The sequence below is a fragment of the Mobula hypostoma genome, chromosome 29 (genome assembly GCF_963921235.1).
Source record: "Mobula hypostoma chromosome 29, sMobHyp1.1, whole genome shotgun sequence".
In the NCBI taxonomy this organism is placed as follows: Eukaryota; Metazoa; Chordata; class Chondrichthyes; order Myliobatiformes; family Myliobatidae; genus Mobula; species Mobula hypostoma.
Genome location: NC_086125.1, coordinates 30,056,344 through 30,083,974, shown reverse-complemented (window position 1 = coordinate 30,083,974; position 27,631 = coordinate 30,056,344). Strand labels below are relative to the sequence as shown.

The window sequence follows — 27,631 nt, the reverse complement described above, 5'->3', positions numbered from 1 at the left end:
TCACTAGTGTATCTACCTCCACCACTGACTCAGGCAGTGCATTCCACGCACCAACCACTCTCTGAGTAAAAAACCTTCCTCTAATATCCCCCTTGAACTTCCCACCCCTTATCTTAAAGCCATGTCCTCTTGTATTGAGCAGTGGTGCCCTGGGGAAGAGCGCTGGCTATCCACTCTATCTATTCCTCTTATTATCTTGTACACCTCTATCAAGTCTCCTCTCATCCTCCTTCTCTCCAAAGAGTAAAGCCCTAGCTCCCTTAATCTCTGATCATAATGCATACTCTCTAAACCAGGCAGCATCCTGGTAAATCTCCTCTGTACCCTTTCCAGTGCTTCCACATCCTTCCTATAGTGAGGCGACCAGAACTGGACACAGTACTCCAAGTGTGGCCTAGCCAGAGTTTTATAAAGCTGCATCATTACCTCACAACTCTTAAACTCTATCCTTCGACTTATGAAAGCTAACACCCCATAAGCTTTCTTAACTACCCTATCTACCTGTAAGGCAACTTTCAGGGATCTGTGGACATGTACCTCGAGATCCCTCTGCTCCTCCACACTACCAAGTATCCTGCCATTTACTTTGTACTCTTCCTTGGAGTTTGGCCTTCCAAAGTGTATCACCTCACACTTCTCCGGGTTGAACTCCATCTGCCACTTCTCAGCCCACTTCTACATCCTATCAATGTCTCTCTGCAATCTTCAACAATCCTCTACACTATCCACAACACCACCAACCCTTGTGTCATCTGCAAACTTGCCAACCCACCCTTCTATCCCCCACATTCAGGTCGTTAATAAAAATCACGAAAAGTAGAGATCCCAGAACAGATCCTTGTGGGACACCACTAGTCACAATCCTCCAATCTGAATGTACTCCCTCCACCATGACCCTCTGCCTTCTGCACGCAAGCCAATTCTGAATCCACCTGGCCAAACTTCCCTGGATCCCATGCCTTCTGACTTTTTGAATAAGCCTACCATGTGGAACCTTGTCAAATGCCTTACTAAAATCCATGCAGATCACATCCACTACACTACCCTCATCTGTTTGCCTGGTCACCTCCTCAAAGAACTCTATCGGGCGTGTTAGACACAATCTGCCCTTCACAAAGCCATGCTGACTGTCCTGGATCAGACCATGATTCTCTAAATGCCCATAGATCCTATCTCTAAGAATCTTTTCCAACAGCTTTCCCACCACAGACTTAAGGCTCACTGGTCTATAATTACCCGGACTATTCCTACTACCTTTTTTGAACAAGGGGACAACATTTGCCTCCCTCCAATCCTCCGGTACCATTCCCGTAGACAACGAGGACATAAAGATCCTAGCCAGAGGCTCAGCAATCTCGTCCTTCACCTCGTGGAGCAGCCTGGGGAATATTCCGTCAGGCCCTGGGGACTTACCCATCCTAATGTATTTTAACAACTCCAACACCTCCTCTCCCTTAATATCAACATGCTCCAGAACATCAACCTCACTCATATTGTCCTCACCATCATCAAGTTCCCTCTCATTGGTGAATACCGAAGAGAGGTATTCATTGAGGACCTCGCTCACTTCCACAGCCTCCAGGCACATCTTCCAACCTTTATCTCTTATCGGTCCTACCTTCACTCCTGTCATCCTTTTTTTTCTTCACATAATTGAAGAATGCCTTGGGGTTTTCCTTTACCCTACTCACCAAGGCCTTCACATGCCCCCTTCTTGCTCTTCTCAGCCCCTTCTTAAGCTCCTTTCTTGCTACCCTATTTTCCTCAATAGACCAAGCTGATACTTGCTTCCTAAACCTCATGTATGCTGCCGCCTTCCACCTGACTAGATTTTCCACCTCACTTGTCACCCATGGTTCCCTCACCCTACCATTCTTTATCTTCCTCACCGGGACAAATTTATCCCTGACATCCTGCAAGAGATCCCTAAACATTGACCACATGTCCATGCAACATACATCAAAGTTGCTGGTGAACGCAGCAGGCCAAGCAGCATCTATAGGAAGAGGCGCAGTCGACGTTTCAGGCCGAGACCCACATGTCCATAGTGCATTTCCTTGCAAAAGCATCATCCCAATTCACACCTGCAAGTTTTAGCCTTATAGCCTCATAACTTCCCTTCCCCAATTAAAAATTTTCCTGTCCTGTCTGATTCTATCCTTTTCCAGGATAATGCTAAAGGCCAGGGAGCGGTAGTCACTGTCCCCCAGATGCTCACCCACTGAGAGATCTGTGACCTGACCCAGTTCGTTATCTAATACCAGATGTGGTATGGCATTCCCCCTAGTCGGCCTGTCAACATACTGTGACAGGAATCCGTCCTGGACACACTTAACAAACTCTGCCTCGTCTAAACCATTGGAACTAATCAGGTGCCAATCAATATTAAGGAAGTTAAAGTCACCCATGATAACAACCCTTTTATTTTTGCACTTTTCCAAAATCTGCCTCCCAATCTGCTCCTCGGTATCTCTACTGCTGCCAGGGGGCCTATAGAATACCCCAATACCCCAATAGAGTAACTGCTCCCTTCCTGTTCCTGACTTCCACCCATACTGACTCAAAAGAGGATCCTACTACATTACCCACCCTTTCTGTAACTGTAATATTATCCCTGACCAGTAATGACACCCTTCCTCCCCTTTTTTCACCCCTCCCTATCCCTTTTAAAGTACTGAAATCCAGGAATATTGAGAATCCATTCCTGCCCTGGAGCCAGCCAAGTCTCTGTAATGGCCACTACATCATAATTCCATATATGTATCCAAGCTCTCAGTTCATCACCTTTGTTCCTGATGCTTCTTGCATTGAAGTACACACACTTTAGCCCTTCTACCTTACTCCCTTTACACCCTTTATTCTGCTTCTCTTTCCTCAAAGCCTCTTTATATGATAGATCTGGCTTTACTCCATGTACTATACTTGCAGTTCTCGCGTGACCTTTATCCTCCTCCGCCTCACTACCTGCTCTAACGCTCTGGTTCCTCTCCCCCTGCAAATCTAATTTAAACACCCCCGCAGCAGCACTAGCAAACCTTCCCGCAAGGATGTTAGTCCTCCTCCAGTTCAGGTGTAATCCGTCCCTTCAGAACAGGTCCCACCTTCCCTGGAACAAGGCCCAGTTGTCCAGAAACATGAAGCCTTCCCTCCTGCACCAACTCCTTAGCCACGTATTTAGCTGCATTATCTTCCTATTTCTAGCCTCAATAGCACGTGATAAAAAGTTTCTTTTTATCTTAGTGCAAGATTTCAGGCCCCCCTGTTGTGAGGTTGTGAATCCTACTCTGTATGTCGAACTAGAGGAAGTATCAATTCCTAATCTGCCATGCGAATCTGCCTTGTCTTCCTAATTTGTTGTACCTTTCAGTGAAGTCAACTGTTATTCATCCGACCTCAAGAGTATACAGGCTAGTCTGGTTATTTTTTCCTTGTGACAATCTGCCATCCTGGCAATCAATCCAATGAACTACCATAGCAATCTCTCTGTTAAAGTGTATCCTTGCATAGTGAGATCAGGCCTGTACACATCATTTAGATTGTAGTCTTAACAAGCCTTCTGTAATTGGAGACATTTTTCTCTATTCTTGAACTCAAATCCTCTCATAATGCCACACAGGTTTTCACATAAAGAGAATTGAACATGTCAGTGAGTCAAAATGGATCTGTTCAAATGCAGGTTGTCTAATAATAGGTCAACTACATTCTAATATATATCAGTTAGTATATCATAATCGTAATGCAACATGCAGTGTATGTTTGACAAAAAGGCAATTTTTTCATATGAGTACTTTACTAAAGTGGTTTCCTGGAGCGTACACAGTTTGATTTGAGTTCGCAGGCCCATTTATTTCTAACTAAGATGGTCAGCTCACAGAAACAATTCTTTTGTCATAATTTCCACTGTGATAGTGAAGACATTATTCTTATTTTACAGTTTCTGGGCTAGGATTTTTTTTTTGTTCAAAGTAGAAGGAAAATTACCCTCTGGATATTAATTTCCTGACAACAAAAAAATTGAACTCCTTAACAATATCATTTTTGGAAATGAGATATAAATTCTAATAGCCATTTGTACTTTTGAAGTAACTTATGCTATCTTTTCTTGGGACGACAAGGGTCCAACACAGCATCTGCCCATTGTTTTCATGTTTTTTGCACTTGTAATTCTTTTCAAGTCAACTAAAATTGTTTTTCAGTTGAACAGTTAATTTATTGGAGAATGCACATTAAACTCAAATCTGGGTTTTTTTAATAATTTGTGATACTTTTCTGAGTACTTCATAGCTTTATGTTGGTTCATAAAGTATTTATAATGTGCATGGTAATAGTGTGGGTGAGAATCCCTGTGTGTGGATGGAGCATCACCATCCCAGCCCAGTTATCAATGTTCTGTTAAAGCTGAGCCACACAGGAATAGTTGCAGATCCCTCTGCATCTTGCGGTTCAGATTGTGTTTTTTTTTTATGTTTTCCTGCAAATGAACAAATTCACATCCTTCCCACATTAAGTGTTAGTTTCTTCCCACTCGCTTAAGCCTGTTCCTTTTATAGCACTTAAGTCCCCTCCACATCATAGGCAAACTTATCAACAATACCTTTGATGTCTCATTTCAAAGATTCCAAAGAGCTGAGACTCTAGGACTGATCCTGTGGCACAGCACTCTCTGCATCTTGCCAGCCTGGAAAAACGCTCTTTTAGCATTCTTTTCAGGTGCTACTGGATACTTCAATACTGTCGCCTTTACCCACAGCCCATTTCTTCAAAGGACTCCCACAAACCATGGTTCCTTTCACAAAACTGCACTGATTTTGCTGATGACTTAAGTGACTTGCTCTAACAACTTTAATAATAGCTAACATTTTCCCTGTGACAGGTGTTCAACTCACATGCCTGCAGTTTCTCCATTTCTGAGTAAAGGAGTTACATTTGCTATTTTCCAGTTAAATGCAGCCTTTCAAAACAAGGAAGTTTTGAGAAATTAAAGCTAATGCATTAATATTGCCACTAACCATTTCTTGTTAAGATGTTGCAATGCAGTCCATTAATAAATGGAAATCCTTACTTCCATAACTCCTACAGTCTGTTCAGTGCCACATTCTGATTTCCAATTTACAGCTTTATGGATGTTACCTGTCTTTATCAGAAGACTGATAAAATAATTACCTGCTTAATTCAACTGCCATCTCCTTTTCAATTATTACTTTCCTGGACTTGCTGTTAACAAGGCCAATACTTTGTTAACTATTTTTGTTTTGATGTATCTCTGGAATTTTCTTGATCATTTATGCTTTTCCAATATACCGGTTTCCTTTTTTATTAATTATAGTCATTCTTTTCTGTGTCCAGTCTTCTGATTTGCCTGCCACCTTTGTGCAAGTATAAACATGAGATTCTGCAGATGCTGGAGCAACACACACAAAATCTTGGAGGAGCTCAACAGGGATGCTGAGTAACTCGCTGAGTTCCTCCAGTATTTTGTGTGTTGTGCAATTATATGCTCTTTCCATATGATACATTCTTTTTTAGTTAGTATTGATGGCAAGCCCTCTGAGGGATTTTTCTTTCTATCTGAAAGCTCCATCCTGCATCCAGCTGCAGTTTGATTGACTGATCACTTAATTTTACTGCTTCACTTCAGCTAACTCGACTTTCATGCCTTTATACTTGACCTTATTGAAGTTAAAAATGCAAGTCTCAGCCCTAGGGATGCCTTCTGTTGCACAGTACAGGTTGAGTACCCCTTAATCTGAAATGCTTGGGGCTGGAAACGTTTCAGATTTCAGATTTTTTTTTTTTTTTTTGGATTTCAGAATATACAGTAGGATACCTTGGGAATGCCATCATTTCTGATTCAATTTATGTGCTACTGATAAGTAGTCTGTCTTAAACCTGTTCATCATACATATGTACTGATGAACCATTCAGAGTGTTAGATTTTCATCAGCAATTATCTTGGCAGACTCCCATGAATTTCTCTGCTGCTTCATGATCATCAGATGCTTTATCACTACAAATCTTAAAAAAATGTAATGCTGTGCCTTTTCTTAAATTTCTGCAACCAGCCTGCTGAATATGCACAATTACCTTCAATTTTCAGTTCATTGCAATTGATCTTTGATTGTTTCATGATCAGCATGCCATTAAAAGGCATATGTTCACTCCAACACTGACGAATCCACTCTTTCAATACACGATCAAGATCTTCATTTTTCACTTAATGCTGTTTTTCTATTTTTCATTACCTTCTGCTCATTCCATATGTGAGGTCACTTCTTAGAACTGTCTGTGGATGGTAGAGACCTACGTGTCGCCTGGGAACCTTACCAGTGCCGTATGTAATTTTCCATTTGTGGTGTCATGTCAGCATGCAAAAAAATTTGGATTTTATAGGCTTTTTGATGTTGAAATTTCAGATAAGGGGATAACCTGTATTATGACGAGAGTAAACTGTTCTTAGAACACTCTGTTCTAATTCGAGCCTATCTTTGTAAATCTGATGTTCACATTTATATATTGATTAAAATGCCTCATGATTACCTTTTTTGACTTGCTCCCATACATCTTCCTTTAAACACTGTTCTGCCATGTGGGTTCTTTAAGGGACTTGCATACAACTCTCAGATTTCTCATCTTCATTCAATCTGCATCTAGAACTTAGAACATAGCATAGCTTTGGCTAAAATGTTGTACCAGACTTTTAACCTACTTCAAGATCAATCTAACCCTCTCCTCCACATAGCCCTCCATTTTTCTTTCATCCAGGTGCTTATCTAAGAGTCTATTAAATGTCCTGATTGTGGTGGGAAGCGCCCACATAGGATACCACAGAGGAGCGTGGGCGCAGAGCGGGGTTACAAGTGAGTTTAAGGAAACGGGGCTTTAAGCTCCCTATATGACTATCTTGCTGGCAAACGTGCGGTCTCTGGTAAATAAAGTCGATAATCTCACAGCTAGGGTGCTGAATCAGAGGGACATTAGGACCACGTGTGTTCTTTGTTTCACGGAATCCTGTTTACCCCGTTCCATACTGGATGCAGCAATTCAGATCTACGGGTTTACTATACACCATCGGGATAGATCTATAGAGTCTGTCAAAAGCAGATGTAGTGGAGTATGCCTCATGATCAACTCTTCTTGGTGCACAAGTATACAGTGCTGTCCCAATTCTGCTCACCAGAGCTGGAATATCCAGCAGTAAATGCCGTCCTTTTTACTTACCACAGGAGATTTCCGTGATCATTTTGGTAATGGTACACATTCCACCTCAGGCCAATATTAATCAGGCTTTAGATGATCTGAGCAATGGGATCAACATGCATGAAACAGTGCATCCTAATGCCTTCACCGTTGTTTTGGGAGATTTTAACCAGGCCAGTCTAAAAAAAAAAAATTGCTAAGCAACTACATCAACAGATCACTTGCAAGACCAGAGGAAACTGGACATTGCTACACCACCATCCTGTTCCACTCCCTCACTTCAGGAAGTCTGATCACCTGGCTGTACTTCTACCCTTGAGTATAGGCAGAGATTGAAGACTGCAGCGTCAGTAGTGAGGACCAAGAAGGTATAAACAAGGGAAGCACAGGAGTGCCTACAGAACTGCTTTGAATCTGTGGACTGAACTGTATTCAGGGATTCATCTTCAAACCTGGATGAGTATACTGTGGTTGTTAACGACTTGGTTAAAACCTGTGTGGATGAGTGTGTGCCTATAAAGACTTACTGTACGTTCCCAAACCAAAACCCATGGATAAACTAGGAGGTACGTCGTCTGCTGAAGGCTGGATCTGTGGTATTCAAGTCTGGCGACCCAGGCCTGTACCAGAAAACCAGGCATGATCTGCGGAGGGCTATTTCAAGGGCAAAGAGACAATTTTGAACAAGGTTGGAGGCAACATTAGATGCACAGCAACTCTGGCAGGGTCTGTAAGACATTACTTCTTACAAAGCGAAGCCCAGTGGTAATGATGCTTCACTACCAGATGAACTCAATGCCTTCAATGCCCGCTTTGAAAGGGAGAACACAACTACAGATGTGAAGATCCCTGCTGCACCTGATGACCCTGTCATCTCTGTCTCAGAGGCCGATGTTAGGCTGTCTTTAAAGAGAGTGAACCCTCACAAGGCGGAAGGTCCAGATGGAGTACCTGGTAAAGCTCTGAAAACCTGTACCAATCAACTAGCGTGAGTATTCAAGCAACACACACAAGATGCTGGTGGAACACAGCAGGCCAGGCAGCATCTATAGGAAGAAGTGCAGCTGATGTTTCGGGCCAAGTGTTTTGGAGTTTTCAAGGATATTTTCAACCTCTCACTGCTGTGGGTGGAAGTTCCCACTTGTTTCAAAAAGACAACAATTATACCAGTGCCTAAGAAGAAGAATGTGAGCTGCCTTAATGACTATCTCCCAGTAGCACTCACATCTACAGTGATGAAATGCTTTGATAGGTTGGTCATGACTGGACTGAACTCCTACCTCAGCAAGAACCTGGACTCATTGCAATTTGCCTATCGCCACAATAGGTCAATGGCAGATCTCAATCACTCTCCACATGGCTTTAGACCACCTGGACAACACAAACACCTACGTCAGGATGCTGTTTATTGACTACAGCGCAGCATTTAATACCATCATTCCCACAATCCTGATTGAGAAGTTGCAGAACCTGGGCCTCTGTACCTCCCTCTGTAATTGGATCCGCGACTTCCTAACCAGAAGACCACAATCTGTGCGGATTCATGATAACATCTCCCCTTCACTGACAATCAGCACTGGCGCACCTCAGGGGTGTGTGCTCAGCCCACTGCTCTACTCTCTATATATACATGACTGTGTGGCTAGGCATAGCTCAAATACCATCTATAAATTTGCTGACAATACAACCATTGTTGGTAGAATTTCAGGTGGTAAGGAGATGAAAGAGCTGATTGTGGATTTCAGGGAGGGTAATACGAAGGAACAAATACAAATCCTCATAGAGGGATCAGGTGGAGAGAGTGAGCAATTTAAAGTTCCTGAGTGTCAAGATCTCTCAGGATCTAACCTGGTCCCAACATATTGATACAGTTATAAAGAAGGCAAGGTAGCAGCTATACTTCATTCGGAGTTTGAAGAGATTTGCTTGTCAACAAATAAACTCAAAAACTTCAATAGATGTACCGTGAAGAGCATTCTGACAGGCTGCATCACTGTCTGGTATGGGGTGGGGTGGGGTGGTGGAGAGGCTACTGCATAGGATCGAAAGAAGCTGCAGAGGGTTGTAACTCTAGTCAGCTCCATCTTGGGTACCAGCCTACAAAGTACCCAGGACATCTTCAGGGAGCGGTGTCTCAGAAAGGCAGCGACCATCATTAAGGACCTCCAGGACCCAGGGCACGCCCTTTTCTCACTGTTACCATCAGGTAGGAGGTACAGAAGCCTGAAGGCGCACACTCAGCGATTCAGGAACAGCTTCTTCCCCTCTGCCATCTGATTCCTAAATGGACATTGAACTCTTGGACACTACCTCACTTTTTTTTTTAAATAAACAGTATTTCTGTTTTTTGCATGATTTTTTAACCTATTCAACATACGTGTAACATACATCAAAGTTGCTGGTGAACGCAGCAGGCCAGGCAGCATCTCTAGGATGTTTTGGACCGAGACCGTTCGTCAGGACTAACTGAAAGAAGAGCTAGTAAGAGATAGGTGCTCCCGATGTGCACTTCCTCCCTTACCACCATTCAGGGCTCCAGACAGTCCTTCCCGGTGAGGCGACACCTCACCTGTGAATCGGCTGGAGTGATATACTGTGTCTGGTGCTCCCGATGTGGCCTTCTATATATTGGCAAGACCCGTCGCAGACTGGGTGATCATTTCTCTGAACACCTACTCTCTGTCTGCCAGAGAAAGCAGGATCTCCCAGTGGCCACACATTTTAATTCCACATCCCATTCCCATTCTGATATGTCTGTTCACGGCCTCCTCTACTGTAAAGGTGAAGCCACACTCAGGTTGGAGGAACAACAACTTATATTCCATCTGGGTAGCCTCCAACCTGATGGCATGAATATTGACTTCTCAAACTTCCGCTAATGCCCCACCTCCCCATTGTACCCCATCCGTTATTTATTTATACACACACATTCTTTCTCTCTTTCTCCTTTTTCTCCCTCCGTCCCTCTCACTATACCCCTTGCCCATCTGGGTTTTTCCCCCTCCCCCTTTCTCCCTGGGCCTCCTGTCCCATGATCCTCTCATATCCCTTTTGCCAATCAACTGTCCAGCTCTTGGCTCCATCCCTCCCCCTCCTGTCTTCTCCTATCATTTTGGATCTCCCCCTCCCACTCTCACTTTCAAATCTCTTACTAACTCTTCTTTCAGTTAGTCCTGATGAAGGGTCTCAGCCCAAAACGTCGACTGTACCTCTTCCTAGAGATGCTGCCTGGCCTGCTGCGTTCACCAGCAACTTTGATGTGTGTTGCTTGAATTTCCAGCATCTGCAGAATTCCTCGTGTTTGTGTCAATTTACGTGTACTGGAATTGATTGATTTTTTTTTTCTTCTGTATTATGTATTGCATTGAACTGCACATGCTAAGTTAATAAATTTCACGACACATGCCAGTGATAATATACCCTATTCTGATTCTAATGTATCTTTTACTTAGTTTCCTGAAATTAGGTCGTATCTCCCAATTGCACTAAGATATCCATTTATTAAAATAGCCATTGCTCCGCCTTTTTATATCAAACATCTTTCATTCTTTTGGTTCTTTTCAATTTTGTCCTTCAATTCTGTCTCGAATGGCTAATTGGGTAATATTTCAAATTGAATTTGCAGTTCATCTATTTTATTTCGCTGGTTTAGCCTTATACTTATAACCTATATTCCTTTCTGTTGATGTCTGGTTATTATATCTATATTAGTAGCTTTCTCTCTAAATTTGTGTCTGCTCTTTGATCTAGCACCTCCTCCCAAATATCACCCCTTTAATTTGAAATGTGAGTTTGTATCCACAAGGACACAAAAAATAGGAGGTAAACCACCTGGCTCTCAAACCTGCCCTCTCCAATCAATACAACCTGCCCCAGGTTTCAACTCCTCTTCTCTGCCTGTTTTCCATTGTCTTAAATTCCATCATCTTTCAAACATTTATCTACATTTAATTGCTGGAGGAACTTGGCAGGTCAGGCAGCGTCTATGGAGAGGAGTAGAGAACAGTAATGCATCAGTCAGCATTTCGGGTTGAGACCCTTCAGGATTAAAAAGGGAGGGGGAAGAAGCCAGAATAGTTGATGTTAATTAATTTGGGTTTATTTGCCTGTAGCCCTGCATGTATTTGTAGCTTTACTCTGTGGGCAACCGCTTACATATATGTGGAGGGAAGCTGTCACAATTAGTTACTCTTAAAGGGCATGGCATAGCATAATTAACTGATCAAAAAAATTGGGAAAGATTGATCAATAAATCTGTTGCTGCAGAAATCAAAAATTCAACTCGTATCAGTCAGAATGTATTTTTCAATTCATGGTACTTTTAAAAACATACATGGCTAAGCACAGATGGGATACTTCAGTTGATGGATTAATCTCTCAGTTGCTGACTTGCCCTTGATGGTGTGGTGCTGTACAGTAACGTACCTCTGGCACAAAGGGATTCTGTGGTCTGTTCTGTAGAAGTACTAGTGCGATGCATCACTTTGTTTTGTGGAATAAACTAACTGACAAATGGTCCAGATTCAACCCTTGTGAAAGTTTGATGGTTTTAGTGATGGGATTTCATTCTGTGAATGTGTGCTCATCGCAAATGACAGGGCTGGGACAGAGATACCAAATGACAATTTAAGCTGCTATGTCTTTAAGTATAAAAAGGGCAAGCCAGATAAAGTAAAGGAGAATCTGAAGACATTTTTAAGTGTATTGCAAACAAAGGATACTAGGGGGAGAGATAATACGTACTTTTAAGGATCAATGTGGTTATCAATATCAGGAGATAGCGAGTTCTTAAATGAATATTGCTTGTTTGTATTTACCATGAACCAGGCTAGATCTTGGAGTGTAGGAGACTGAGGGGTGACTATTAGCGGTGTATCATGAGAGGCATAAATAGGGTGAATGTACACAGTCTTCTTCCCAGTATCGGAGAATCAAGAACTAGGGGGCATAGGTTTAAGATGAAAGGGGAAAGATTAGGGACCTATAAGTCAAATTTTTTCACAGAGGAGAATGAGTATAAGTACAAAGCTGCCAGAGGTAGTGGTTGAGGCAGTTATAATAACAATCTAAAAGATCTTTGAACAGGTACATGGATAGGAAAAGTTTAGAGGGATATGGGTCAAGAACACTAAAATGGGATGAGCTTAGATAGGAATCTTGATTAACATGGACTGGTTGGGTCAAAGATCTTGTTTCTGTGTTGTGTAACTCTAATACTATCATCTGCTTGCTAAGGTGTGTAATGGGTGGTTTCATTATTGTCCAGGTATGCACTAGATAACACATCCTTCGAGAGAATTGTTTGAATTGTACACACTTATATCATGCGTACATCATTTCCATGTAAATATAGTTAATGATTCACAACAGTAATTTGTCCAATACATTTGCTTCATAAAGGCTAACGACTAAATCGCAAAAAAATCTGAGATCCAGGTTAAAGGTAAGTTTAAAAAATAATTTTCTAAAAATAAATTTTAACAAAATTAAAATGAACTTTAACAATGGCACTTTATATGTACATGAGTATGTACAATGTATTAACCTACTAGGAATTAAAATTCTGCATGTGCACAAGTCATTAACAATGTCACTGCAGCTGTTGGCATGGCTTTAGTAATAGTGTTTATTTTCTTTTGCAATGATTACAGGTTATTAGATTCTGCAGGTTCTATAATGTGGATTCAATTTGCAGTAATGTCTCTTTGTAATATTGATGTACAAAGTACATAGAAACGAGGGATGTCACAGGCCCACAGGCAACAGGAAAATTGCTCCATCCAGGGCCTGTGTGGAAGACTTGTATCCAGTCTAGGTTGCTACTCAAATCCATTTGTTAATACTGGGCCAACTTAATTTACTTTCTGCACCCAACTCTTGCTGGGGTTGCATTCCATGGATGCTTATGGATTTCAGACATCTCCTAAAAGGAGCTTTGTTGTGAACATGCAAATAAAATAGTTACTATATGAGGAGCGCTTGATGGCTTTGGGCCAAAACTCACGGGAGTGAGGGGGATTCTCACTGAAACATACCAAATATTGAAAGACCTAGATAGAGTGGATGAGGAGGCTACTTCCTATAGTGAGGGAGTCCAGGACCGGAGGGCACAGCCTCAGCATAGTGTAACGTCCCTTCTTGATGAAGAGGAATATCTTTAGGCAGAGGGTGTTGGTGAATCTGTGTGATTCATTGCCACAGATGGCTGTGGAGGCCAAGTCATGGGTATATTTAAAGCAGAGATTGATTGGTTTTTGATTAGTAAGGGTGTCAAAGGTTATAAGGGAAGGCAGGAGAATGGGATTGACAGGGAAAATAAATCAACCGTGATCGAATGGTGGAAAAGACACAAAAGGGCTGAATGGCCTAAATTTGCTATTATGTCTTATGATCACAGAAGTCTGAAATAACAGAAAATGCTCAATACACTCAGCAGCACCAGTGGGAAAAAGGAAAACTTTAGGTTTGAGACCCTCAGTAGAACTAAAGTGAAAAATAAAAATCAGGGAATGTGTTGTTGCAGAAAATACAAAGAGTCACCAACCTCAGTTCCCACACCCCGCACTTCCCGTTTCTACCTCCTACCCAAGATCCTCAAACCTGCCTGTCCAGGTAGACCCACTGTCTCAGCTTCCTCCTGCCCCACAGAACTCATTTCTGCATGCCTCGACACTGTTTTATCCCTTCCCACTTAGGTTCGTGACACTTAGCACGCTCTGAATTTTTTCAATGATTTTAAGTTCCCTGGCCCCTACCGCCTTATCTTCACCATGGATGTCCAGTCCCTATATACCTTCATCCCCCACCAGGAAGGTCTCAAAGCTCTCCGCTTCTTTTTGGATTCTAGACCTAACCAGTTCCCCTCTACCACCATTCTCCTCCGTCTAGTGGAATGAGTCCTTACTCTTAATAATTTCTCCTTTGGCTCCTCCCACTTCCTCCAAACTAAAGGTGTAGCCATGGGCACCCGCATGGGTCCCAGCTATGCCTGCCTTTTTGTTGGCTTTGGGGAACAATCTATGTTCCAAGCCTATACTGGTATCCGTCCCCCACTTTTTCTTCACTACATCGAAGACTGCATTGGCACTGCTTCCTGCACGCATGCTGAGCTCATTGACTTCATTAACTTTGCCTCCAACTTTCACCCTGCCCTCAAGTTTACTTGGTCCGTTTCCGACACCTCCCTCCCCTTTCTTGATCTTTCTGTCTCTATCTCTGAAGACAGCTTATCTACTGATGTCTACTATAAGCCTACAGACTCTCACAGCTACCTGGACTATTCCTCTTCCCACCCTGTCTCTTGCAAAAATGCCATCCCCTTCTCGTAATTCCTCCATCTCCACCGCATCTGCTCTCAGGATGAGGCTTTTCATTCCAGGATGAAGGAGATGTCTTGTTTTTTTTTAAAGAAAGGGACTTCCCTTCCTCCACCATCAAATCTGCACTCAAATGCACCTCTCCCATTTCACGCACTTCTGCTCTCACCCCATCCTCCCGCTACCCCACTAGGGATAGGGTTCCCCTTGTCCTCACCTACCACCCCACCAGCTTCTGGATCCAACATATATTTCTCCGTAACTTCCGCCACCTCCAACGGGATCCCACCACCAAGCACATCTTTCCCTCCCCCCCCCCCTTTCTGCTTTCTGCAGGGATCGCTCGCTACGCGACTCCCTTGTCCATTCGTCTTCCCCCATTCCTTCCCACTAATCACCCCCCCCCCGGCACTTATCTTTGTAAGCGGAACAAGTGCTACACCTGCCCTTACACTTCCTCCCTCACCACCATTCAGGGCCCCAGACAGTCCTTCCAGATGGGGCGACACTTCACCTGTGAGTCGGCTGGGGTGATATACTGCATCCAGTGCTCCCAGTGTGGCCTTCTATATATTGGCGAGACCCGACGCAGACTGGGAGATCGTTTCGCTGAACACCTACACTCTGTCTGCCAGGGAAAGCAGGATCTCCCAGTGGCCACACATTTTAATTCCACACCCCATTCCGATATGTCAATCCATAGCCGCCTCTACTGTAAAGATGAAGGGACACTCAGGTTGGAGGAACAACACCTTGTATTCCATCTGGGTAGCCTGCCGTCAGGCTGGAGAAACGTTGACTGTACCTCTTTCTATAGATGCTGCCTACCCTGCTGCGTTCCACCAGCATTTTGTGTGTGTTGGTTGATACAAAGAGTCTAATCTGTTCAAAACAAACTCTTATGCCTGGGTCACTGGAAGACCATGTACCTCAGTTGTATATTTTGTTTATCTCAAAATGAGATAAACTTTTGGGATAAGCTGAAAAGCTCATGCCTTAAAGATTGTGAATCTTTGTATTTCTCAACTTCGATGATTCAGTGCTTCCTGTGTATAAGTTTTTGCTTACTCAGGGATTTGAAGGCAGCCACCAGTGTGCAGGAGGGTAGTGAGTTAACCATCTTACTGAATCATTGAGTTAGCGCAAGGTTCCAGTTTTGTGATCATTAAATCTAGTCCTTTCATTGTAGTACAGCAATAATCTGTGTATTGGTTCCTAAACTAGGGAGTGTGTTACAATGTGAATAATTTGTGAGCAGAGTTTGGGGTATTGAGGGGAAAGTTGAGCAGGGAAATCCTCAGTACAAAGAGGGTCAAAATAGCTGCTGCAGGGAGTTAATGTGCCAGTTCTTCCGTCCTCCACAGCAGAAAAGCATCCAGAGGGTTGGCAAGGAGTGTCCAAGTTGAATTAAGTTAGAAGCTTGTATTGAGAGATTGGGGCACTATCCTGGAAGGAATTATTTGTAGCTTGTTAAGATAATATGCAGCTTTATTAAAGTTTAAAAGTCACAACCTTATCAGAATCAGATTTATCATATATTGTGAAGTACAGTGTAATACATATACTGTAAATCACACACACACACACACACACACACACACACACACACACACAGTTCATGGTTATGTTGACCATCCAGAAATCTGATTGGCGGAAGGAAAAAGGCTGTTCTAGAATCGTTGAGTGTGAAGATAGGCTCCTGTACTTCCTCCCTGATCGTAGTAATGAGGAGAGGATACGCCCTGGATTTTGGAGTCCTTAATGATGGATGTCGCATTCCTGAGCCATTGCCTTTTAAATATGTCTTCAGTGGGCGGGAGGCTAGTGCCTATGGTGGAGCTGGCTGACTTTACAACCTTCGGCAGCTTTTTACGAATCTGTGCAGTGGCCTCAGTATACCAGACAATGATGCAACCAGTCAGAATGTTCTCCATGGTACAACAGTGGAAATTTACCAGAGTGTTTGGTCATATCCCAAATCTCCTCAAACTCGTAATGAAGTATAGCTGCTGGCATTGTTGCACGGTCTGTTCCTTCTGCTCCCCTTATGGTCATATTGCTAATAATTACTTCATTTTCTGTATTACACGATTATTACTGGGATAGAGTCTAGTTAGCTGGGACAGATGAAGGAGAGTGATGTCTAAACACTTGAATAAGCAACTGAAATACCTACAGATGTGGTGTTGCTCTACTTGAAGGGAACCCAAGGACATGACGAGGGAATATTGTGACTATGAAGGGATTATTTTACCAATGCTAAAGACAATTAGAACTCGTATTTCTTACCTATATTGAGTTTTATGAGTTTTCATAAAACTCAATACAGGTATAACTAATTTAGACACCTGTGATCTACAAATGGATACAGATAGTGAAGAGATACCTGGAGTGTTTGCTTCTGTCCATCAGTGCCAGATCATCAGGATTCTTTACTTGGCTTCAGTCTGAATTTGAAAGTTGATACAAGAGGCTGTGTGCACTCCTTCCTTATGCAGCAGTTACCATGTTCCTTCACAAAGGACTTTGCCTGCTTTCGAAGTTCGTATTCATCACCAGAGGATTTTCCTCATTCCATATGGTGCCTTGACATTTGCAGCTTCTCTCCTTTAGGTTGCAACTCTGTTAGAGGAAAAGAACAGTTTACAGGCAGAGAACAGTGTTCTGCGTGAGCGGATGAGCCGGGCAGACTCTCTGGAGGACTCGACCAATGTCACCAACAAGAAGCTGCTGCTTCTGCAGAGCCAGCTGGAGGCACTACAGGAGGAGAATTACAGGTATCTTCTTCCTCCTCCACCACCACACACATTCAATGGCTTTGTTTATTCCAACAAACTGCTTCCCTGATGCAGCTCGAGAGAGAGTTATCTTGGATCAGGTAGAAGGTATCTATCTGATGTACAGATTTCATTTTAAGACCTTTCACATAAAGCTGATTACTCCATGGATGAGCAATTTATCCTCAGTTACACACATTCAAATAAAGTAGGGTAGCACAGTTGCACAGCAATTAGCACGATGCTATTACAGAGCCAGCGACGCAGGTTCAATTCCCATCACTGTCTGTAAGAAGGTTGTGTGTTCTCCCCATGACTACATGGGTTTCCTCTAGGTGCTCTAGTTTCCTCCTACATCCCAAAGACACATGGGTTGGTTGGTTAATTGATCACTTGGGTGTAATTGTTAAGCACGGTCTTGTTAGGCCGAAAGGGCCTGTTACTGTGCTCTATCTCTAAATAACTAAAATATAAATTGCTTATTTCTGTGCTGGCTATTCCTTCCAGCAATTGAATATATGATGTTGAGTGTATGCTCCTAGAGTCTTAGAGTAACTACCTACCTCCGAGGTATTTTTAGAGAAGGTTGCCTGAATAGTTAGAATTAAGGCTTAAATGTGCCAACCTTCTCTCCTGGTCATACAGAAAACGGCATGAATGCAGGCACTCCGGCTCAACCAGTACATGCCAACCATGCTGCCCACCCAGCTGGTCCCAATTTCCTGTGTTCAGCTCCCATTCTTCCAAGCCCCACCCTCCGTATCTAAGTGCCTCTTAAATGATATCATTGTACTTGCCTCAACCACTTCCTTTGGCAGCTCATTCCAAATACTCGTCACTGTCTGCCTGGAGAAAGTTGCCCCTCAGGTCCTTTTAAATCTTTCCCCTCTCTCTCATAACCTATTTTCTCTTAGTTTTAGACTCCACTACCTCGGAGAAAAGATTGCTACTAACCACTTTATCTCTGCCTCTCATAAATTTGAACACATTTATAAGGTTGCCACTCATTCTCCTACATTGCAGAATATAAAGATCTAGTCTGGCCAACCTCTCCCTGTATATCTGTAACTTCTCCCTTTATCTTTCATTCTTTGTTAACTCAATACAGATAATTTGTTAAACGTAGGGATTCAGTGACCGACTTCACCCTGATGCACTGTCCTCAAGGTCCTTCCTGTTTTGTCCAGGTTGGAAGCAATGAAAGATGACTTCCGTATCCGGTGTGAGGAGATGGAAAAGGAAGTGCTGGAATTACAGCACAGGAACGATGAGCTCACTAACCTGGCTGAGGAATCCCAGTCTCTCAAAGATGAAATGGACGTATTACGGTAAGATCAGAAGTTCCAAGCTGGCATATGTTGGGAATCTAGAGCAACACGCGAAATATTGGAGGAACTCAGCAGGTCAGGCAGCATCTAGACCATAACACGTAGGAGCAGAATTCAGCCCATCAAGTCTGCTCTCCATGACATCATGACATATTTATCATCCCTCTCAAACTCATTCTCCTGCCTTCTCCACTTAACCCTTGACGCCCTGACTAATCAAACAACACCTATCAATCTCCGCTTTAAATACACCCAATAACTTGGCCTCCACAGCCATCTGTAATAAGACCATAAAACACAGGAGCAGAATTTGGCCATTCAGCCCATCAAGTCTTCTCTGCCGTTTCATCATGGCTGATCCCGGATCTCATTCAACCCCAAACACCTTCCTTCTCATCATATCCTTTGATGCCTGACCGATCTAGAAGTAATCAACTTCCGCACAGACTTGGCTTCCAGTGCAATCTGTGGCAGAGCATTCCACAGATTTACTACTCTCCACCTAAAAAAAAAATTCATCCTTACTTCTGTTCTAAAAGATGGGCCCTCAATTTTGAGGCTGTGCCCTCTAGTTCTGGATACCCCCACCATAGGAAACATCCTCTCCATATCCACCCATAAGACATCGGAGCAGAATGAGGCCATCTGCCCCATCGAGTCTGCTCTGCCATTCCATCATGGCTGATCCTTTTTTTCTATCTCCTCGTCAACCCCAGTTCCCAAACTTCTCTCCGTAACCCTTGATGCCATATCCAATCAAGAACCTATCAATCTCCACCTTAAATACACCCAACGACCTGGCCTCCATAGCTTTATGTGGCAGCAAATTCCACAAATTCACCACCCTTTGGCTGAAGAAATTTCTCTGCATCTCTGTTTTGAAAGGGCGCCCCTCTATCCTGAGGCTGTGCCCTCTTGTCCTAGACTCTCCCACCATGGGAAACATCCTTTCCACATCTACTCTGTCTAGGCCTTCCAACATTCGAAAGGTTTCAGTGAGATCCCCCCTTATCCTTCTGAATTCCAGCGGGTACAGACCCAGAGCCATCAAACGTTCCTCGTCTGATAACATTTTCATTCCTGAAATCATCCTTGTGAACCTCCTCTCCAATGCCAGCACATCTTTTCTAAGATGAGGGACCCAAAACTGTTCACAATACTCAAGGTGAGGCCTCACCAGTGCCTTATAAAGCCTCAGCATCAAATTCTTGCTCTTGTATTCTAGACCTCTTGAAATGAATGCTAACATGGCATTTGCCTTCCTCACCACCGACTCGACCTGTGTGTTAACCTTCAGGGTGTTCTGCACAAGAACTCCTAAGTCCCTCTGCATCTCAGATTCTCGGATTTTCTCCCCGTTTAGAAAATAGTCCACACATTTATATCTACTACCAAAGTGCCTGAATATGCATTTTCCAACATTGTATTTCATTTGCCACTTCCTTGCCCATTCTCCTAATCTGTCTAAGTCCTTCTGCATCCTACCTGTTTTCTCAACACTACCTGCCCCTCCACCAATCTTCGTATCATCTGCAAACTTGGCAACAAAGCCATATATTCCATCATATTAATCATTTACATAACAGCATAAAAAGAAGTGGTCCCAACACCGACCCCTGACGAACACCACGAGTCACTGGCAGCCAACCAGAAAACAATCCTTTTGTTCCCACTTGCTGCCTCCTCCCAATGTTCTAACCATGTTAATAACTTTCCTGTAAAGCCATGGGCTCTTAACTTGGTAAGCAGCCTCATGTATGGTACCTTGTCAAAGGCTTTCTGAAAGTCCAAATACACAACATCCACTGCATCCCCTTTATCTATCCTACTTGTAATCTCCTCAAAGAATTTCAATAAATTCGTCAGGCAGGATTTTCCCTGAAGGAAACCATGATGACTTTGTTCTATCTCGTCCTTGTCCCCAAGTACTCCATCACCTCATCCTTAACAGTGACTCCAACATCTTCCAACACTGAGGTCAGGCTACCTGGTCTATAATTTCCTTTCTGCTGCCTTCCTCCTTTCTTAAAGAGTGGATTAACATTTGCAATTTTCCAGTCATCTGGCACCATGTCAGAGTTCAATGATTTTTGAAGGATAATTTCTAATGCCACCACAATCTCTAACACTACCACTTTCAGAACCCTAGGGTGCAGTTCCTCTGGTCCGGGTAACTTATGTACCTTTAGGTCTTTCAGCTTTTTGAGCACCTTCTCTCTTGTAACAGTAACTGCACCCACTTACCTTCCTTCACACACTACATCAGGCATATTGCTAGTGTCTTCCACAATGATGACTGACACAAAATACTCATTTAGTATTCATTATCCATCTCCTTGTCCCCCATTATTCTTTCTCCTGCGTCATTTTCTAGCAGTCTCATTTCTCTTTTATTTTTAACATACTTGGAAAAATTTTTACTATCCACTTCGATATTATTTGCTAGATTGCTTTCATATTTCATCTTTTCCCTTCTAATGATTTTTTAGTTGCTTTCTGTAGGTTTTTAAAAACTTCCCAGTCATCTATCTTCCCACTAATGTTTGCTTTGCTGTATGCCCTTTCTTTTGCTTTTACAATAGCTTTGACTTTCCTTGTTAGCCATGGTTGTACTATTTTACCATTTGAGTAGTCCTTCATTTTTGGAATACACATGTCCTGCACCTTCCTCATTTTTCCCAGAAACGCACACCATTGCTGCTCTGCTGGTTCCTAAAGGTTCTTTTACCTGAAGCTCCCTAATCGCCGCTGGTTCATTACACAACACCCAATCCAGTATAGCTGATCCCCGAGTAGGTTCAATGACAAACTGCTCTAAAAACCTATCTCTTAGGCATTCAACAAACTCACTCTCTTGAGATCCATTACCAACCTGATTTTCCCAATCGATCTGCATGTTAAAATCTCCCATGACTACCATAACATTGTCCTTTTGACTCGCCTTTTCTATTTCCTGTTGCAACCTGTGGTCCACCTCCTAGCCACTGTTGGGAGGCCTGTATATAACTGCCATCAACGTCCTTTTATCCTTACAGTTCCTTAGCTCAACCCACAAGAATTCAATGGCTTCCAATCCTACGTCACTTCTTTCTACTGGTTTTTGCCCGTATTTACCATGAGAGCCACAGCACCCCCTCTGCCTACCTTCCTATCCCTCCGATAGGAACACCCAATCTAGTCCTTTCAACATTCGTTAGGTTTCAATGAGATCCCCCAACATTCTTCTAAATTCCAGTGATTACAGGCCCAAACCTGCCAAATGCTCCTCATATGCTAATCTCTCGGAATAATCCTCATGAACCTCCTCTGGACTCTCCAATGACAACACATCCTTTCTAAGACGTGGCTCAAAACCGCTGATAATATTTCAAGTGCAGCCTGAGTGGTGTCTTATAATGGCTCATTACCTACTTGCTTTTATATTCTACTCCCCTTGAAATAAATGTTAATATTGCATTTGCTGCCTTTACCACAGACTCAACCTGTAAATTAACCTTCTGAAAGTCTTGCACAAGGACTGCTAAGTCCCTCTGCACCTCTGATGTTTGCACCTTCTCCCAATTCAGATAATGGTCTGCATTATTGTTCCAATTACCAAAATGCATTACCATACATTTCCCAACACTGTATTCCATCTGCCACTTTCTTGCCCATTCTTCCAATTTGTCTAAGTCCTGCTGCAATTGCATTGCTTCTCAGCAGTACCTGCCCCTCCACCTATCTTCATATCATCTGCAAACTTTGCCACAAAGCCATCAATTCCACAATCCAAATCATCGACAAACATTGTAAAAGGCAGCGGTCCAATACTGACCCATGAGGAACATTACTAGTCAATGGCAGCTAACCAGAAAAGGCCCCTTTATTCCCACTCGCTGCCTCCTGCCTGTCAGCCATTCCTCTATCCATGCTAGTATCTTCCCTATAATGCCACAGGATTTTATCTTGTTAAGCAGCCTCATGTGTGGCACCTTATCAAACGCCTTCTGAAAATCCAAGTAAATGGCAACCACTGCCTCTCCTTTGTCCACCCTGCTTGTTACTTCCTTAAAGAACTCTAACAGATTTGTCAAGCAAGATTTCCCTTTACAGAAACCATGTTGACTTTGACTTATTTTATCATTAGTTTCCAAGTACCTCAAAACCTTATCCTTAATAATAGACTCCAACATTTTCCCAACCACTGAGGTTAGGCTAACTTGGCTATAATTTCCTTTCTTTTGCCTCCTCTCTTTGTCTTAAAGAGTGGAGTGACATTTGCAATCATTCAGTCCTCCGGAACCATGCCAGAATCCAGTAATTCTTGAAAGATCGTGACCAATGTATCCATTATCTCTTCGGCAACCTCTCTCAGGATTTTGAGACGTACTCCATCTGGCCCAGATGACTTAACCACCTTCAGACCTTTGAGTTTGCCTTGCACTTTTTCCTTTACAGTAGCAATGACACTCACTCCTCCTCCCTGACACTCACAGACCTCTGGCACACTGCTTGTGTCCTCTACAGTGAAAACTGATGCAAAGTACTCATTAAGTTCATCTGCCATTTCTTTGTCCCCCATTACTACCTCACCAGCATAATTTTCCAGTGGTCCAATGTCAACACTCACCTCCCTTTTACTGTTTATATACCTGAAAAAGCTTTTGGTATCCTGATTAATATTGGCTAGTCTGCCCTCATTGGCTAGTCTGCCCTCATATTTTATCTTTTCCCTTCTTACAGCCTTTTGTTGGATTTTCAAAGCTTCCCAGTCATCCAACTTCCCACTCACTTTTGCTACCTTATATGCCCTTTCCTTGGTTTGTATGCAGTCCTTAACTTCCCTTGTCAGCCATGGTTGCCTAGCCCTGCCATTTGAGAACTTCTGTGGGACATATCTATCCTGCGCCTTGTGAACTATTCCCAGAAACTTCAGCCATCTCTGCTCTGCCATCATCCCCACCACTTTCCTCCTCCAGTCCACCTGGGCAAACTCCTCTGTCATGTGCCTGTAATTCCCTTTATTCCATTGTGATACTGATACATGTGACTTGTGCTTCTCCCTCTCAAATTGCAGTATGAATTCAATCATGTCACAAAAACAAAGGAGCTGGTTGTGGATTACAGGAGGAATGGAGACGGGCTAACCCCTATTGACATCAATGGAACTGGGGTTGAGAGGGTAAACAGCTTTAAGTTCCTCGGCATCCACATCACCGAGGACCTCACGTGGTCTGAACACACCATCTGTGAGGTGGAAAAGGCACAACAGTGCCTCTTTCACCTCAGAAGGTTAAAGTTTGATATGGGCCCCCAAATCCTAAGAACTTTCTACAGGGGCACAATTGAGAGCATCCTGACTGGGTGCATCACTGCCTAGTATAGGAGCTGTATTTCCCTTAATCGCAGGACTCTGCAGAGGGTGGTATGGACAGCCCAGCGCATCTGTAGTTGTGAACTTCCCATGATTCAGGACATTTACAAAAACGGGATCATTGGGGACCCGAGACACCCCAACCACAATCTATTCCAGCTAAAAGCCAAGTCCAACAGGTTCCGGGACAGCTTCTTCCACCAGGCCATCAGGCTGATGAACTCACGCTGATTTGAGTGTACTCTATATTACATTGACTGTTCTATTTATTATAAATTACTGTGATTGCACATTTAGATGGAGACATAACGTACAGATTTTTACTTATGTATGTGAAGGATGTAAGAAATAAAGTCAATTCAATTCATTCAATCATATTATGATCACTGCCTCCTGAGGGTTCGTTTATATTAAGCTCCGTAATAAGATCTGGATTATTACACATCACCCAATCTAAGATAGCCTTTCCCTGAGTAGGCTCAAGCACGCTGCTCTAAAGAGCTGTCTGATAGGCATTCAAAAAATTCCCTCTCCTGCAATCCAACACCAACCTGATTTTCCCAGTCCTCTTGTATACTGAAGTCCCCCATTACAATTGTGACATTATCCTTATTATATGCCTTTTCCAGCTCCCTTTGCAATCTCAACCCCACATTTTGGCTACTATTTGGAGGCCTGTATATGATTCCCGTAATAGTTTTTTTATCCTTGCAATTTCTTGACTGCACTCACAAAGATTCAACGTTCTCTGATCCTATGTCACCACTTTCTAAAGATGTAATTCCATCTCTTAATTCCAGATCCACAGCATTGCCTATGCCTTCCTGCTTGTCCTTTCGATATAAAGTATGATATTTGATGTTAAGCTCCCAACTATGGCCTTCTTTGCTTCCTTAGCGTTCCTCGGCTGATGATGAATTCCACAGATCCATTGCCCTTTGGCTAAGGAAAACCTCTATTCTAAAAAATACTGAAGGGTCTTTGCCCCAAATGCTGACTGTTTATTCATTTCCATAGGGCCACCTAACCTGCTTTTATTCTTTTATGCTGGTGCTTGATGTTCTGAAGTCTAACAAGATGTTAACAGACACAGTAGAGTCCTTGAAATAGAAGAAAGATTATCTGAGAGTCTCTTAAGTGTCCCTAACGTATCTGCCTTTACCAACACCTCTGGCAATACATTGCCATGTATCACATTCGGTGATAATAATACAACTTCTCCCTAATGAAATGAAAGCTTGTTTTCAGTGGTCTTGTTGCTTTTGCAAAATCACCCGTGTTTCTGATAATGTTCACAGGCATTCCTCAGACAAAGTTAGTAAGCTGGAGGCCACTGTGGAGGCCTATAAGCGGAAGCTTGAGGACTTGGGAGACCTGCGTCGACAAGTCAAGCTACTGGAGGAGAGGAGTACCATCTACATGCAGAAAACCTTCGACCTGGAGGAGGAGCTGAAAAAAGCAAATTCTGTACGCAGCCAATTGGAGGTTTACAAGAAACAGGTAAACACTGTTAACTCCATTAACGGGCTTTTGCACTCTGACCTTCTCCAACCCTAGAATGTATTTTGTTCGCCAAACCCAAATCTTCATTCCTCTTAGAAGGAGAACATCACCCTTTGTAGATGACAACATCAGATCTATTCCTTCATCAACTGTCAGGTGGTCTCCTGACAGATGTTCTAATTGATCTGTGGATTCATCCCACTGGGAGCTGGTTGTGATAGTCTGTCACAGAAGAGATGTGCCTCTATCAAGTCGCCTCTCATTCTCCTTTACTCCAGGGAGCACAGGGATGATAGAAAAATAGGCTATGCAGGAGGGAAGGGTTAGATTGATCTTTGAGTAGGTTAAAAAGTCAGCACAGCAGCATGGGCAGTAGGGCCTGCATCGTGTGGGTAATGTACTTCTGAACATTGTTATTGTGCCTAATACAGAAGGCATAATGTTAAGGTGTTTGGGAGAAAGTATGGGGAGCGGGTGTTGTCAGTGGTGGGTTTATTTTACACAGAGAGTGGTGGGTGCGTGGAACATGCTGCTCGGGTTATTAGTAAAGGCAGATGCATTAGGAATATTTAAGACACTCTTAGATAGACACGTAGATGAAAGAGGGGGAAAAGGGTTTGATTTGTCTTGGAGTAGTTAAAGGTTCGGCGCAAAGTGATAGGCCAAAGTTGAAATGTTCTGTGTTCTAAGAGCTTTTGGCATTTAGGTTACTTTCTTGTTCAGTTGAAGTTTTGTAATGATTTCTGTTCCCTCCATTGCTGCTGCTGGTGTGCCACTAACTCTCTCCATGATAAAGGTCCATGAGCTTCACAACAAGCATACAGAGGAGTCAATGAAAACAGAGAAGTGGCAGTTTGAGTTCAAGCACCTACAGGAGAAACACGATGCCGTGCTGAAAGAGAAAGAGGTAAGCTGAGAAAACTGGATCACAGGATAAAGACACCATAACTGAAAAAGCCGAGCATGTCAGTTTGTCCCTGAATGAAAAAGCCTCTCGCCGTCTGTGGTGTTAAGGGTGGACAGGGTCAGCTCAATATACATTGGTGAGATTGAGGTGGTGCAGAAGAACTGAGTAAAGCTTGAGGTGACACTTCATTGGTGTCTTGAACACCTACTTCCTCAGTCAGATGGAAAAGTTGTAGACTATCCCCAAATTACAGTTGTTGAGGTAACAGAAATTCACAAATTGCTACCCAAAGATCAGAATAAAATTCACTTTTGTGGAAGTTATGTGTGTGTGTGTGGGGGGGGGGGGAATAAAGTAGTAAATACATAAATACAACTTAAAAGAACTAATATTTCTTAACCAATGCATAGATGATGGGGCTCTGCATTATAGCAAATCATGGTGTGATTCTAGGAATCCAGTCACCCTGACGAATTTCCCTATTTGAATTTGGATAGACAACAGGTCATAAAGATCTGTCCCAAAGGCAACTTCTGGTTGTGTTTTCCATTGTAGACAGAAATTGACAGAATCTCCATTCTAATAACTGATCACAGAAACACAGCCTAAGAGGGTTCAAGGTCAAGTTCATTGCCAGTGTGCACAAATACATGTACACACAGCTGCAATGAAATACTTACACAGCAGCCACACAGACACATGGCATCATACATGCATCATTCACAAGAAAAACAGAAATATAAAAATATATGTAACAGGAGAAAACTGAAACAAAAACAAGGGCTATTTTAGTGCATAGTCATGCAAAACTGAAGTACTGGTTAAGGTTGTGCCAGTTGGTTTAAGAAGTAAATGGTTGAAGCTGATCCTGAACTTGGTGGTGTACGATTTCAGGTTACTGTGCCTTCTGCCTGATGGGAGCAGTGAGAAGTTGGCATGATCCAGATGGTGCATTTTATTTTACAAGTTCATGAATATTTTGCATGCAAAAGGAACTTGGTGATTGAATTTTCTGAAGTTGTTTCCTGTCAGGTCACATGAATCACAGTGTGTATGGCTGCAGCCTTGAAATAAAGGACAGCATGGAGAATTCCTGTGGCCGTGCTGTGCCCACACAGCATATTCCATAGACAAGTCTGTTGACAAGTAAATGTGGATCAACAATCTACAGAGGCTGCAAATGTAAAAATAAAGCAAATGCTGGAAATGTTCAGTGGCTCGGGCGTTATATGTGGAAAGAGAAATAGTTA

The 27,631-nt window shown here is 42.9% G+C and overlaps 1 protein-coding gene across 2 annotated transcripts in view; it reads left to right on the top strand.

The window, feature by feature from the left end:
* LOC134339447 (protein Hook homolog 3-like) overlaps positions 1 to 27,631 on the top strand; it is a 99,854-nt gene that overhangs the window by 33,488 nt on the left and 38,735 nt on the right. For both annotated transcript variants that reach the window (XM_063035966.1, XM_063035965.1), the window contains exons 9-12: positions 17,127 to 17,290; positions 18,478 to 18,618; positions 25,270 to 25,471; positions 26,271 to 26,381. In XM_063035966.1, coding sequence (XP_062892036.1) covers positions 17,127 to 17,290; positions 18,478 to 18,618; positions 25,270 to 25,471; positions 26,271 to 26,381 — 618 coding nt within the window. The remainder of the gene's footprint in view (positions 1 to 17,126; positions 17,291 to 18,477; positions 18,619 to 25,269; positions 25,472 to 26,270; positions 26,382 to 27,631) is intronic.